Here is a 16,207-nt window from a genome sequence, read left to right as displayed (position 1 = left end):
CATGTGCAATGGAAATCAAAAGGAATGCGTCCATATTTTATTGATGTCAATTAAGCATTAGTGCTCCGACAAAGTCACTCACATATCCTGTTTAATAACAACCTGAGCCTGTTAGCGTTTTGAAGTTGCCAATCAGGAACTCGACCTCTCTGGATGTCACCAACGTAAACCAGTGACTCAATCAAAGTGTAAACTAAATGGCAAATCTTTGTATGCGTTTGATTCAACTCGTTTTTGCTGCTAGATAAGGAAAAGAAAACAGAAACAAGTCGACTTCTTCTCTGATGATAATATATTTTGTAAATCACTGGAAATACTCCGTAACTCTAATGCACTATTGCGATGTTTTTATTCTGTTCTTCCTGTAACAGGATGAAACCGAGATTTGGCTGCCTGGCGCATGTTGTCCCACATGTCTACCAGGTAATATTTTCCCTTCTCAATCTCTTATTTAGAAGGTAACGGCAGCGAACCCTTGACGGGTTAATCATATCCTCCTCTCTGCATCTTCTCTAAGCTGTCTATCGGTCTTTCATGACGTCACAAAGTCTTCTAATAATCTTTTCTGATTGTGGAGTTGTTTCTCATGTTCGTTTTCTGCCTGCCTCCGCTTCTCACCCCTCTATCGTATGCCATTTAACTCATTCGAAGTACCTTCCATGTCTTTTTTGTTTTGTTTTGTTTAATTTCCAACTGAGAGAGTAGCTAGATAGCCCATGTTCAGTGGCAATAGTTCATACCGGGTTTTCTGCTCTTTGCGATGAATAAATGAAATGGGATCTTTTACGTGCATGAGTTGTGACTCTCTCACGGACGGGACCTCCATCATAATATGCCCTATACGAGGGACAAAGTGTTTTCGCTCTTACTAAGGGGGACGGGATGACAGCATATGAAATTGTTCAGTTAGACTCGAGAATCGAACCCGGGTCCTTTGGATCTGGAGGCAGACGCGCTACTGGCTGAACCAAGTATTGTCTCTTATGTTTTCTCTACAAGTGTATCTATACACATTAAATCTCTAGTAATGTCCATCTTGGATATACACTAAAACTTTGGTTTGTTTGTTCGTTTGTTTGTGTCTGTACGTTGTAATCGTTTGTGAAATTGATATGTTTCACCTTTTCTACATTATGTATCAACAGAAACTAAAACATGTTCACTGGATACAGCAGGCAATCACACCACCTTTGACGGGTATAGATTCGAGTCGATGGGCAAATGCCGCTACGTCCTCACGCAGGACTGCGGAGGCACGGCCAACTTCGAGGTGCACGTTCAGCACGAACCAACCAGCGGGAAAACTCGTATGAATCTGACGCTCTATATCTACGTCGACTGTGTAGAGATTACAATAAGTCCAAACGGCACCGTGAACGTCTTCAATGAAACTCTGGCTTTGCCGTATGTGCACGATAGTCCACAGAATGTGAGGATTGAAAACATCGGTGAGGATGATATCTTGGTGACGACGAACAAAGGTCTGTTTGTTGAATGGTCGTCCACAGAGGTTCGGGTGCGCCTTTCGACTCAGTATAGGTCAACGGCCTGTGGATTGTGCGGGAACATGAACGGGCAGGAGGCCGACGACGGACTGACACGAGAGTTTATCAAGTCAAAGAGAAAACAGATCCTCCTTCATGGCTGGAGGGTGGACGGAAACAAGTAAGCACAGATCATGACAATTCAGATGTGGTCAATATGGCTGTTGTTCCTTTTGAAGGTCTTGTTTACATTTGGGAGCAGTACATGATTTAAGAAATGTTCAAGATATCACATTTGATGCATATGTGTAGGTCTGTTGTATATAAAAAAAATCCTACCATATAAAATTTTCACAATAAAGCCTAAAATATAAGGAGATATCAGTATATTTCTCAATAAACCATAATTGTAGACGGTTTAGTCTGGAACCGTTTTTATGTAACTATTGTTCACGTTTAGTGTATTTAACAATACTTTACATCGATTATCAGATTCAAATGGTCTGACAACTGAATTTTATAATATATTTTGGCCGGAGATTGGAGGAGTAGTAAGAGAAGCCTTAAATGAGGCATATAAATTAGGGAAAATGTCATCTTCACAGAAGCAAGCAGTAATCAAGTTAATTGCTAAGGATGGGAAAGATCCTTTTTTATTGAAGAATTATAGACCGATATCTCTTCTTAATGTAGATTATAAGATTTTAACAAAGATTTAATAGCTAAACGGATAAAGGAAGTTTTGAATGAAGTTATCTTGGGAGATCAAGTAGGTTATATGCGCGGGAAGAAATATTGGGGTAGCCATTCGAATCATAGATGATATGATATTTCATACATCTTATTATAATTTACCAGGGTTTTTATTGGCTATAGATTTTGAAAAGGCTTTTGATTCTATTTCTCATTAATTTCTTCAAAAGGTTTTGCTTTCTTTTGGATTTGGCCCGTCATTTCAAAAGTGGGTACACGTTTTGTATACAAATGCTTTGAGTTGTGTTTTGAATGAGGGGGTTTCTACCGGTTATTTTAAAGTGGAGAGAGGTGTTCGACAGGGTGACCCACTGTCTCCTTATTTATTTATTTTATGCATGGAAATAATGGCGCATAGATTACGAAGAGATAATTCTGTACATGGAATAAAGTTTGGAGATGAGGAAATTAAATTAGTTTTATATGCAGATGATATGACTATTTTTATACGTAATGAGAAATCAATTCATAGGTTAAGAATGTTGTTTGAAGAATATGAAAAAATGTCGGGATTAAAGGTAAATATGGATAAGACTAAAGTATTAAGATTGGGATCATATCAGCATTTAGATACTAATTTTGGAGAAACAGTTGATTTTGTGAAGATACTTGGGGTTTTCTTTTCTTTAGATGAGGGAACGAAGGAAAATATGAATCATAAAGAGATTTTGAGTAAGATAAAAGTTCTTTTGAATTTCTGGAAACAAAGAGATCTAACTTTGATGGGAAGGATTCAATTACTCAAAGTACATATTTATTCAAAAGTTATATATCGAGCTTCTCTCACTCCAGTTCCCAGGTGGGTTTTTGACTCTTTAGACAAATTGGTTTTTGATTTTATATGGAAAGGAAAAAGAGATAAAATTAGAAAAAATATATTGTTTTTAGATTATAGACAAGGTGGGTTAAAAATGATGAATTTTGTTGATTTAGTTAAAGCACAGCGAGTTATGTGGGTTAAGAAACTTCTTAATAAAGATGAAAATATGAAATGGAAGCAATGTTTTAATTTTGTTACGAGGGACATAGGAGGAGAATTTATATTTTTGTGTGATTATTTACCAGCGCTGTTGAAAGTGAAAACTCCATTATTTTATAGGGATTTATTAGAAGTGTGGGTAAAAACGAAACAAATGAGAAGTAATGTTAGTAGTAGTTTGTATAGTGGTAATGTTATGATATTTAATAATAAATATATACGATTAAATAGAAATTGTATAAATGATGAAAATATGTATAAAAAGGGAGTTTATAGATTAAAACATATATTAGGAAATAATGGTGAATTGAAATGTGATAGATATTTTAGAGATTTAGGTTTAGGAGTTAAAGATATTTTTTTTTTTGCTAAGATGTATTTATGAAAATATACCGATGGGTTGGAGGAGAAATATGAAAGAAAAAGAAAAAGATATTTTGGAAACTGATTTTATTATAGGAGGGAAAACAATTGATATTAGCAATTTAAGATCAAAACAAATGTATTTGCAATTTCTTAAGGAAAAAGAAAGTGCAGTATTGATTTTTGATAGAATTAATCAAAATTATGGGTTTTCTGTTAAGGAGATACAAAATATATTTTTAAGGCCAAGACAATGTACATTAAATAGCCGATCAAGAGAGTTTCAGTTTAAACTGATGCATGGTATTGTTTATACAAATCACCATCTTTTCAGGTTTGGTTTTACTACAAGTAACTTATGCTCTTTTTGTTGAAAAGAAGAAGAAACACACAAACATTTATATTACATTTGTGAGCATGTGAAATTACTCCGGGAATTATGTGAAGAAATGATAGAGGATATTGATTTAAAAAATTGTACTTTGGAAGAAATTCTGTTTGGGTGGAAGGAGGATAATAGGGGAAAACATCAGTTGTTAAATCGTATTTTAATTTTGGTTAAATATTTGATTTTTAAAAGTAGAGAATATGGAAAGCCGCCTACATATAATGAAATAAAGAATATATTTTAGTGGATAGATTTGAGGAAAAGAAATTAGCATCAATGAGGGGAACTTTAACCATTCATTTTAGTAAATGGGAAAATTTGAAAATAAGTATGGAAGGACCCGGAGCCAGATGTCCACGGGGAAGGGGGGAAGGGAGGGGAAGGGTAGTGGGGAGAGGGAGGGGGGAGGGGAGGGGGAGGGGGTGATTAAAGGGAATATCGATTCCATTTGGTTGTATATCGATTTTATTTGGGTGCATATTGATGTGTTAATCTTGTTTTTTTATGAAGCACCGTTATGCTGAAAGTACAGCTCCATTTGATATAAATATTCTTTTTTTTTAATGAATGCGCTGTCATGCTAAAAGGACAGCTCCATTTGATTTTAATGAAAGTAAGTAAGTAAGTAGTGTATCTTGTTTTTTTTCGGTGCATTGTATTTTCTTTACGAATGCACTGTTCAAGCTGAAAGTACAGCTTGGCTTGATTTCATTATAATTGTGTTTTGTTGAATCGTGTATTCTGTAATACATGTGATTCGATTTATCGTGAAATTGTGAGTGCATAGGGCGCGAATATCGCACGAGGCGCGAGATAAGCCACTGGTCTATTCAACAAGGCGCGTAGCGCCGCGTTGAATAGACCAGTGGCGAATCTCGCGCCGAATGCACGAACAGAATCATAAATTATTCGTTTTATACAACACCTTGTCCACAATCACAGTAAATTAGTGACCGCTGACTCAGGAAGGCCCAAAAATAAATGTAACAATTAGGTCGAGAATTGTAAACCACCCTGTGTACTGCTTTCAAACACTCGTCATGATTCGACCACACAGTCACAGGAATCACAAACTCCGCAGGATCTATACCCATTCTACGCTAACGTATAGATCGAGTTAGGCCTGACTGTTAAGCCTACCTGAGATGTCGGTAGATCTAGTAGTAGGTCTAGACTTTCTCTATTTCCGAAAATGATTTTGTATAAAAACACAGAAAAATAATCAAATTACGGTTTCTCAACTTGAAATGAAGTCTTGATTTTGGGATCACTGTGGTATTGAATATGGAATCAATAAAAGATTATGAAAAAACAACAAAAAATTACAGTGGTTGTTTCTATTGGTAACTCACATTTTAGCACTAATGTTGAGTTTTTGTTTCACCTGCAAATGGTAAATTATGCTTTTAAGCAGCGATGCAGGTCATTGTGAAAAAAAAATGGTGGCAGTCATAAAAGAAGGATGAGAAAAGGTTTTAAACTGTAATAATGGAACAAAGAAAAGCACAACAAAAGTGTCCATTTGCTACGCGTTATTGATCAGTGATTGTCAGTTGCTGCTGAAGTTAGAAATGTCCCTTAACTTTAAAAACTCCGAGGAATGGACAACTGTGAAATATTTGTCGTTTCGGGTCATTTTGGATCTGCCAGTCAGTTTGTCTGTTTGTCTGCCTGTGTCTTTCTCTCCGTCTCTCTGTCATTTTCTTTTGTCATACCTTGTGATTGATTGACTTTTGTATTGTTTTGTGTGTAACTGTATGTCCGTCTGTCTCTTAGTGGGCTGCTAAACTTTTTATGCCAAACTTTTCGTGCTGCTTTGTTGCTATATAGTCAAATTTTGCATCGAGTTTTTAATACAAGAGGGGCCCACACTCTACAAGCATTGTCTTTTTAGTGGGTCCCTCCGTTTTTTCACACAGTGCATATTGACAATTCTTTCATTTTCGTTACCTCTGCAACAATTGCAATGTATTGATACTGTTAGTTTTTCCAATTATTGTTGTTTTCTTTGTACGAATTTACGTGCATTGTTTCTGTCACTCAAGAAAGTGAGATTTATGTTTGTATGACTTTATTGTGGAAAAACGAATAAATTCGAACTTGTACTTGAACTTGAACTTGACTGATTTTATTTTCCGTGTAAAAACAAACAAACACAACAACAACGGCTGGATGGCACATATTCAGCGATGCTAACATGGAATCGCTGGTCTTCCATGGGGTCCAAAACATGAAAATTAGAAATACAATATGAAATTATGAAATACATATGTTCAAAAAACATGAATATAATGAAGTACATAGATTGATAGGGGAAAAATCGCATATTACAATTGATACACGCAAATAACAAAAGGAACCAAGAGTAAGAAAAGGGGAAAATATGATAAATCACAACTTATAATAACCTGTGCTAATTGAAATGATTGAGCTCTTTCTCATCAACAAAAAATTGAAATTAAATTGACGAGGCAGTGACCCTAAAAACCTATTGTGTAGGGCCATGTTCATGATGCATGTCTTTGAAAGATTGATTCCCCGCACTTCTACTATATCCCCCTACATGTATATACTAGATAATATTCTAACTAAATGTTGCGAGGCGAGTTCAATGTACAATCTTTCATTCAGGAAATACGACTAACAGCTGTTCGATTGCTTTCGCAGGTACTGCAAGAAGCGAGAAGCAAAGAGCGAGACAGGTATTAGGTTCGGGAAGATCGAGGCAGAATGGTGTTCCGATTACGATCAACTTACTGAGGCCAGGGGAAAATGCAAGATATTTAAAAAGAACAAGTTTAAAGCGTGCTACAAGTACGTCGACCCAACACCATACTACAAGCTTTGCCTGGAAGACACCTGTACCTGTGGCGTGACTGAATCATGCTACTGCGAGCCTATCTCAGCCTACGTCAACGAGTGCCAACGCAATGGAGTTACGATCAAGTCGTGGAAACGACAAACATCGTGCTGTAAGTTTAAATACGTTTCGTTACTGCAGTTTTATTCTTTTTAAATTCATTCATTTCATCAGAATTATTATCTTATCTTTTTTTTTTTTTTCTGTTTCACACTCCAGGCAACACACAGTCATGACATTGATAATATATAACGTTGAGACATATTAAGATTCCAATGCAATACCACCAACAATAACAAAAATCAAAACAACAAATTTTATGAATTAACGTTTTATTGAGTGGCAAATAGTAAGAGAAAGTGGCATAAAAAAGCGGAACAAAGGAGCTTTGTGAAAAAGCAAAGCTTGTTGGGAAAAGGCTCCGAGGACAAAAAAGCAAGCAAGCAAACAAACAAACAACAAAAACCATGGGTCTTACAATTTAGTCGACAAGATTCAAATATTTGTATTGCAGCAACTGAGTTAAGAGAAAGACAAAGAATAATGTAATGTTATTGTTCTATGATAATGGCAAGTGTTATAGAATAAACATAACGAGTTTATACACAAGTTTTTTTGCCCATATTATGGTCTGACACTAAGACTGAGACTTAAAGTTATGGTCACGCGACAGTCATGATAATATACGGAATGCGGTTGAAGTTTGATTTCTGACGTATTGTTGATACACGTTGATAGGCTATGCGTCATGAACTGTAGCAAGGTATATCACGTCAGCCGTTCAGTATTATTATGGGCGCACTTAGTAACATATTAAACCTAAAAACAAATACACTGACTTTTGTGTAACAAAAGACCGGCAAAAAAAAAGTTTAACAAAATCAATTGAAAGTGTAATGAAGAATCTCTCATCAAAATGTTAAACTTTAAAAGATGCTTGAGGCATGATAATTAAAACAAGCGAAAGATATTTAGCTTATTCTTTTCGCACGCCTTTATATTCGTTCTAACGAAAAAGATCTCATATCAAAAAATACTCTAAAAATTGTCACATTTAATCGTGGAATTCTTGAAAGAAAGTTAAACATTGAAGTAAACCAGTCAACAAAATTCACTGATATACATCAACTGATTATTACTCTAAACTAACAATTACAGAAAGCTGTTTATAAGTGTTTATCAATGTTTAATACAATTACAGGAAGCTCTTCATGAAGACCAAACGTGAATATTTGCGTTGCATACTCATTTTTAAGATATTTAAGTATCTATCGCACATGCCTTCGTAATTTATCTTTACCTATTTTTCTTGCCTATTTTAGAATTTCACATTTATCACCATAGTTTGATACAAGAAGTACGAAAATGCATGAATTAGAATTACCTGTCTATAAAGCAAGTTGGTGTTTTCAGAACATAAGTAAATAGTCATTCTTTTTCACAAAACCTCTTCCTCATTCAAGACATCACCTGTTACCACTCTGAAGTGTACGATGACTGTGGGCCGCCATGCCGAGCGACGTGCGAGGACCCAGAAGGCCAAAGCTGTACGCCTTCGCCGGTGGTATGCAAGGCTGGCTGTCAGTGTAAGGCCGGGCGTGTTTTGCACGATGGCCAGTGCATCAGAATCGATGATTGCCCGTCGTAATCGATATCAATCTAGCCGCCGGTCAATGAAATCGAATCTGAAATATGTTCACTGCAGTAAAAACAGAATACTCGTTTTCAAACTTGGTGTCACAGGCCGCCTTGAAAAAGAATCGTGAGGAAAAGCAGCTGGCGAGTTAATCGGATGGAAATATTTTAGATCTTTGTGAAAGGTGTTGTTATAGATGATTTACCACTATGTATGGACAAGCTCATATTTGATGTAATCGTACACAACTTTTTAAATGATCTGGGTTTATCTTCTACTAAAAAGCAGGTCGTGGATGATTGTAAAGTATGATTGGAAAATTTAGTGATACAACGTAGTTCTATCTTCTTCGTAATTTGTTTTTGGTGTTAATGTGTGTGTGTATATGTGTGTGTGTGTGTTTGTGTGTGTTTGTACTTGTGATCAAGGTTGAAGAATGTCAGTTCATGTGACACATACTTCCTTTCTTGTTGGGAGAGGTAAGGAAGGTTAGATGTGTGCGATTATTTCTGGAAGACTAAATGATTTAATGTATGTTACGAAAGTGTGTATGCTATATTTTTTGTATACAATCTTGTTGGTTTTTTATAGACACGCTGCAGTGTATATGACCCTGAACCTGATGTTGTATAGTTTACATTTTCCTTTCCTAGTGTAAAGCACTCAATGTCATGCCTGTGTTGTTGTTGTTGTTGTTGTTGTTGTTGTTGTTGTTAAAACTATCACAAGTAACACGAGGAGTATTTACATAGACAAATCCCTAATTCCGAATGCTGCAAATTTGGCTTATGTTTACCTTATACCACATTCCTTTCGAACAAATCGAATACGAGTGCCCATCTAATAGTTGCGGCATATATGCAAAAAAAAAAAAAAGAAAAGAAAAAAAGAGGGATGCTGGTTTAATTCTTAAACGGTACCGTCGAGCACACAAAATTCAGGATTCGGGGGAATTGCACGATCATCCATTAACAAGAGTCAATAGGGGTAGTCCAATCATGTATGATAATTGGTGTTGAGTTGAATTTTAAAACCACTAATAATGATCATGCTGGGGGCGCTGTAGTATAGTGAATAAGACTCCCGACTCCTGATTGGAGGAGCCGAGTTCGAATCCCGCCCAGTGCTTACGTCCTTGGACAAGATGTTTTTACCCACTATGTCCCTCTCGACCCAGGTATAATAAATGGTTACCTGGCAATGCTAGGGTAATAATGATAGCAGGACCCTCTGGTAGAGCAGTGGCAACACTGAAGAGGCTTCCCTGGGTAAATAAGACCTTATTATTAATATATATTATTATTAGTATCACTGAATTCCTTGCAATCATAATATTATGATCTCACGTTTTGTCAAAATTTCGTTACACTCCTTGTATTTTTGGAAAATTCGTCAGAGGAGTCTCGCCACCCACCTATAAAAACGAAAAATAAACACTGCGTGAACAGTTTCTTCCACTGCAAAAGTAGTCGTTGGAGCATGCGTTTTCTGACACCTATCTAATATTCTTTATTTTTTCCTTTCTGTGTGACGCCCGAAGTGTGTATGCAGGTGTGTGTGTGTGTGATTACTTGTATGCGATCAACTCAGATTAGGGATGTTGCAGAGAGATGTAACAGTAGCATTTACAATGCATAAACAAATAAAGGTTTATACCTTGTCGAAACAATCGTCATTGGAAAAAATAGAATTACCAAAAAACCGATAACTTGGTGTTGTATTCTAAAATCTTGTTAGGAATATTAGTCTTCCATGTCTAAAAATAAGCTCATGCAGCTGTATATTAACCTTCCCATACATTATATACACGTTTGTATAACTCTAAGTATATTTACAATATGTACAATGTTTTTATTTTTGGCCTGTGTGGACACCTCTGTGGAAAATAAAACTGAATTGAATCGAATCGTATTTGTGCATGCTTCTATCTATACACAGTGTATAACACATATATTTATGATATGGATAGCCAAAACAAATACAACGCAACTCAGCGCTCTTGGTGATGTCGATCAGCACACCCTTGAAGTGCTATTGACAGCGTTGGGTCTGTCGTAGCGCATTTAACATCTTATTTACAAACAGAATGTGTATTTGCGTGAATATTGGTACGGACGAAATGGTATTGACAATATTATGTCTTTTTGTGTTAAGATATAAATAGTATCGGTATATATTATAAAATGCATATATGATCATGACTATACTGTATATTCGTATACATTAGGTAATCTATAATAAGATCGTTCGAAATAGTAAATCTTAACATGAAAACCTATAGCAACGGTTTATTATGCGATTTTTTAATCGATACCAGTGATCGAGAGATTATTGTTTTGTTGGTTTGAGAGAGTGAGGCGTAGTCCTGTTGTATATGTGCCAGTGATTTCTGCTTTGATGTGTTGTATTTATTCATGGTTTTATGTGTGTGTGTAACCATGCATGCAGCTTGAGTCATGAAGTTTTTCCATTTTATGGACAAGAAAGGAAATGAAATGATTTTGTTTTCCCTGACCTGGTATTGGAGAATAGTATGAAGAGAGAGTGTTTTTTTTTTGCCTCCATAATTATATATATATATATTTTTTGCACGTTATTAGATGGATTATTAATATTGTGATTAACAGTTGTTGTGAGACGCTTAATTGACTTTAGGAATTTTAATCATTTACACATGCACTAAACACGCTGTTAGAAAACACTCTATCCTATCTATCCTCAGTCAGTATAATCTATAATAAAGTCAGGCTTGCACCACACTCTTTGTCAGCAAAACGCGCGCTATCGGTCAAAAATCAACACACACATCTTCTCTTGAACACATCACGTTCAAGTTTCCTGATTATGCCTTCTCTCTTTGATTGTCTACTCGTTGTGTTAAAACAACGTTACGAGGAGCTGGTTTACTTAAAGTGATGAGAACGTCGCCAAGCAATTCGAGGACAACTGGTGAGGATTGGTGACGTCAATGGCATGTCCTGCCAGTTTATGGAGAATGCAAGGAAATGACTCTAGGTAAAGTCGCTCTAATTCTTCCAATCTCATTGCACAGTTCAGGAAGCAATTGCTAGGAGTCAGGTAGGCAAACGGCGGCTAGACGTACCTCCCTGCTAGTACAGTGGCTCGCATTTTGTATGATTACTTTTTTTTTTTACCCCAACAGGGTATTTATTGCCTCCATAATTCAACATTCTATATCACATTATACAAAAAAAGGAAAAAAAAATACAATGAACTTCAAAAGGGGTTCCTGAGATTAAAAGGAAACCACAAACTATTTACACAATATACTTCATTTGCTTTGGTAAATTATAATATGTTTTCTTACTATTCAGATCTTCCTCTATTCTTTTACAAATTTCTCTTCCAAACAAATGTTACAAATTAGTTTCACGACATGCTTTTCCTGTTTTATTTCTTAACAGTATATATTTACAAATACATGCTGTACACCAAAAGGCAATTGTCAAAAACAAATCTAATTCAGTCTCTTTATGGGCTTTTAACAGATGCATTCCTGTTATCTTAAAATCAACTTTATATATAATTTTAATTATAACTGTTAGATACGAAAAGAAAAACTTATTCAATTTACACTCAATAAACGCATGTAGATTATCTTCATCTGCACCGCAATGCTCACATTTTCCATCTCTTTTGATTTGCCATCTGTACAAATTCTTTTTTTCTGGTAGTAGATTATACAAAATCTTAAAATTAAATTCTTTCAATTTGTTTTCTTTACAATAGAACCAGTTTCTTTTGAATATATCCATCCAATCAAATGATGAGTCGAATATCTTTTCCCAGTATATACAACATCTGTTACTATCGGGACATTGTGTACACAATAGTTTGTAAAACTGTTTGGTTGAAACATCTTGAATGCTTCTTTTTTGCTCTCTTCTTCCTATTCTTATTTTAGGAATTTCCAATAACCTATTATGAAACTTTATACATGATTCCGCGTAATTACTTATCCATGCTTTTGGGATAGCCTGGCGTAATAAAATATAATAAAAAATTAATGTTTGCTTACTTTTCTGTCGCTTAAGTTGATACAAAATTTCTGGAATGGATATAAACTTACCATTCTTAAAAAAGTCTTTAAAAAATACAATTCCACTTTGATACCAACCATCATAAAATAAGGTCTTTTTATGAAAGGTTACATTTTCATTATGCCACAAACTTTCATATTGTACTCCGTGTACCATGGGTTGAAATTTTAAACAAATATCATTCTTTATCATTAACCAAGCTTCTAATATTTCAATATAAAACAATGGGAGTTGATCTTTACTTATTCTCTTCATATTCAAACAATTCAAATTAGAATTTAGTAACAATTATAATCCACCGAAAAAGTTATACTAATAAAAACACATTTTACCACATGTTCCTTTCCTTGCACTATAGTGCGACCAAGCCATCTCTATCGGAAACTGAGTTTTTGCTTAGAAAGATCGATCATATTAACTCCTCCTTTTTCAAACTCTTTAATCATAATAGTTCGTTTCACTTTTTCAGTTTTTGCTTGCCAAATAAAAATATATAACAGATTATTCTACCGTTTCAATATTTTCTCAGGAATTGTGTCAACCATAAGTATATGAACTATTTGACTTAAAGCTAAGGTTTTTACAATAATCAATTTACCAAAAAGAGTAAGTTTTCTTTTTCTCCAATTATCCAAAAGTCTTTGCAATTTCGTAAGTTTGTTTTCCCAATTCAATGCTCGTGCTTTATTCATATCAGGTGAAACATAGAACCCTAAGTACTTTGTGGGTGTGTCTGTACACACTAAATCAAGATCATCGAGTGACCATTTTGACTTGGCAGCTCCCAGCCACAAAACAGATGTTTTACTCTTATTCAGTTTTGGTCCTGCTACATTTCCAAATAATTCCAACTCTTCACTTACTTTTTCTAATGATTGTTTATCTGAAACAAAAATTAACGTGTCGTCTGCATATTGTAGTAATTTTACTTCAAAATTTTCCTCCATTTGTAAAACAGAAATACCATTTATACACTTGTTATTTGTTATTCGGTTCGACATAAATTCTGCAGCAAGCACAAACAGTAAAGCTGAAAGTGGACATCCTTGTCTAATGCCTCTTTGTATTGAGAAAGACTCAGATATCCAGCCATTTACTAACACTGAGCTGCGAATATCTGTATACAGTATTTTTATCCATGTCTGAAAAATATTACCAAAATTAAACTTGTTTAAACACAATAACACAAAATCAAAATTAATTACATCAAAAGCTTTTGAAAAATCTGCCATCATTATTGCACCATCTATTCCTTTTCTTTTCATATATTCAATAATATCGATTGTTATTCGTATATTAAAAGCGGATAATCGATTTTTTTATATAACCAGTTTGATCTTCATTTACAATTTCACTAATCACTGATTGCAAGCGTGTGGCTAAAACTGCGGCAATTATCTTGTAGTCGCAGTTCAACAGTGTAATTGGTCTCCAATTTTCTAAATATCGCTGATCTCCTTTTTTATAGATCAATGTTATGAGTCCATTTTTTTGAGTTTCGGACATTGTGTTTGTATGATTATGATAATCTGCCTGCGATCGAATGGCGCAGGTTCGGGCGCGGGTTTGAACCCCAGTGATGGAGGTGGAGAATGGAGTCACGACTGTCTTATATCCTTAGAACCCATGTTCGAAGCCGCCACTGAAAATATTTGAAGTAGGAGTGGGCAAAAATTGATCTGCCTCGGAAATAAGAAGACAGTAAAATACATTTGTATTGATTCGTATTTCATTGCATAATAACCAGCACCTTTCTGAGGAAGATATGGTATTTTATGGTATTTGGTTTTGGTATTGACTTTTCACTATGCCTCTACTAGTACTTTAAGATTGGCGATAAACATAATGAAATAATAATGATAAAGACACGGGCCATGCACGAATATTACTTGCGCAAAGAATTTATGAGACAAAAATCAAAATTACTCGACTGGGCATGCTAGGGCACGGATCTGATGTAGTAATTGATAAAGAACCATACTTGCATTATATATATACAATATCAGTTTTATTTTTCTGAATTAAGCTGAAAGGGGATAAAATTGGCTTTCCGGGAGGGTACAGTTTCAAACTCTTTTACATGATACAACCCTGATTATACTTTTATCTGGGCATGTTTGATCTTTGTTTTATATGTTTTTAGCATCAGGTGAAATTTCATGCTATTTAATGAGTAAACAAGCAAAACATAGAAAACAATGTGTTAGAGTTCAAAAAGAATCTTCAGATTGCTCGGAAAGTCGGCGTCTTCAAACCCCGATCATCAAAGGCACACATGCACCTGTGTAATTCTTTTGTCCATCCATGTAAAAATGACAGCTCTTTGAATAATTAAAGCCAGTTGGAACTCCAGCTCTTGAATGTCCTTGGCCTTACAGAGGAATCATGCTGTCCCCTCTTTTGTAGAGGCAAAAATGCTCCGTCCCAGGCCTCTGATAGGACAAACACGAGAGGTAAGGTTACGTGTGTGACTGAACACAACTTAAGCACGTACATTATTATGACGCACGTAAGAAAATCCCGCTACGTTCACTTATTGCAGTAGAAGCAACAACAAAGTTAGATATTAGAAATATACACTTAAAAGTTCAGTCTTGTTCATTTGTTCCCTCTACTATCATTTTTTTACCATTAAATGTTAAAAAAAAATGTAAGTAGTAGTCTAAAAGAATGCAACTTTCCATGAAATTGAAGAACACTGAAATGGGATTTTACATTTTATTATCTTCCTTTTCTTCCTCCTTGTGCAGCCACGTTTACACATAATCATAATAAAACTGATGAAAGCCAGTTCAAATCTTGAAAGATGTATATATGAAGAGAAGAGCTAATGCAATATATTTACATTAGAGAAGAAAATTAAAAGCAAAACGAATGCATGTATACAATGTCACAAAGGAATAAATGCCTCAACATCCCTAATACAAGTAAAGACGAAGTACTTTTTAGGAAAATAAAAACATTGTATAAGACACATGTAGTTGCAGAATATGACAAATCTGAAAAAAAAAAATCCTTGACTGAAATTCATGACCTGAATATTTCAATCACGCTATAGTTTAGAAAAGTTTATGATTGAAGAAATTACAAACATAACGTTGCAGCACAGACTGAACACCTCAACAACCTACTCTCACAAGCACCAACATTTTGACATGGAATACAAAAATAGAACAGAAAACAAGGACCAGCAATGTCTGTTGATAAAATACATTAATAAATTATCTAACCCTGGATATTTCATCTGTGATAATGGACCAGAATTGTCCCAATTCATTTAATGTGAAGAATATATAATACTTTTGCAGGAACAACTATTCTGTTAAATATAAAAAATGTGACCGTAATTATGATACAAAAAACCCAGAATAAAGCGTATACAGTTATGGTTTAAAGAGAAAAAATAGTGATATCTCCTAAAATTTTAGCCTTTATAGCAAAAATTTTGTATGGTAGGATTTTTGTAATATAACTGATCTACACATATGAATCAAAAGTGATATCTTGAGAATTTTTGAAATCCCTGCTTTCAAAGGTAAACGGGACCTGAAAGTAGACTTAATGGTATCAAAGGAAAAATTTGAGATATTATCCTTGTATTTGTTTATCCGGCTGTCTGTCAAGCATGGATATTGCAATAAAATGCATCGAAGGCATATCAGCTTGCTATGCGTTCATTGTTA

At 34.9% G+C, this 16,207-nt stretch overlaps 1 protein-coding gene across 1 annotated transcript in view; it reads left to right on the top strand.

Moving 5' to 3' along the window:
- LOC139716851 (sushi, von Willebrand factor type A, EGF and pentraxin domain-containing protein 1-like) overlaps positions 1-9,522 on the top strand; it is a 50,512-nt gene extending 40,990 nt beyond the window's left edge. Inside the window, exons 27-30 of the mRNA XM_071628384.1 lie at positions 372-423; positions 1,146-1,665; positions 6,635-6,939; positions 8,291-9,522. Of these exons, the coding sequence (XP_071484485.1) occupies positions 372-423; positions 1,146-1,665; positions 6,635-6,939; positions 8,291-8,475 (1,062 nt within the window). The 3' untranslated portion in view covers positions 8,476-9,522. The remainder of the gene's footprint in view (positions 1-371; positions 424-1,145; positions 1,666-6,634; positions 6,940-8,290) is intronic.
- The last annotated feature ends 6,685 nt before the right edge of the window (positions 9,523-16,207 follow it).

This window comes from Diadema antillarum, unplaced genomic scaffold, assembly GCF_040938485.1.
Source record: "Diadema antillarum isolate AM-2024a unplaced genomic scaffold, OU_Dant_1.0 scf00000070, whole genome shotgun sequence".
In the NCBI taxonomy this organism is placed as follows: domain Eukaryota; kingdom Metazoa; phylum Echinodermata; class Echinoidea; order Diadematoida; family Diadematidae; genus Diadema; species Diadema antillarum.
The sequence above is the reverse complement of the archived record's forward strand: the minus strand, read 5'-3'. Positions and strand labels throughout refer to the sequence as shown.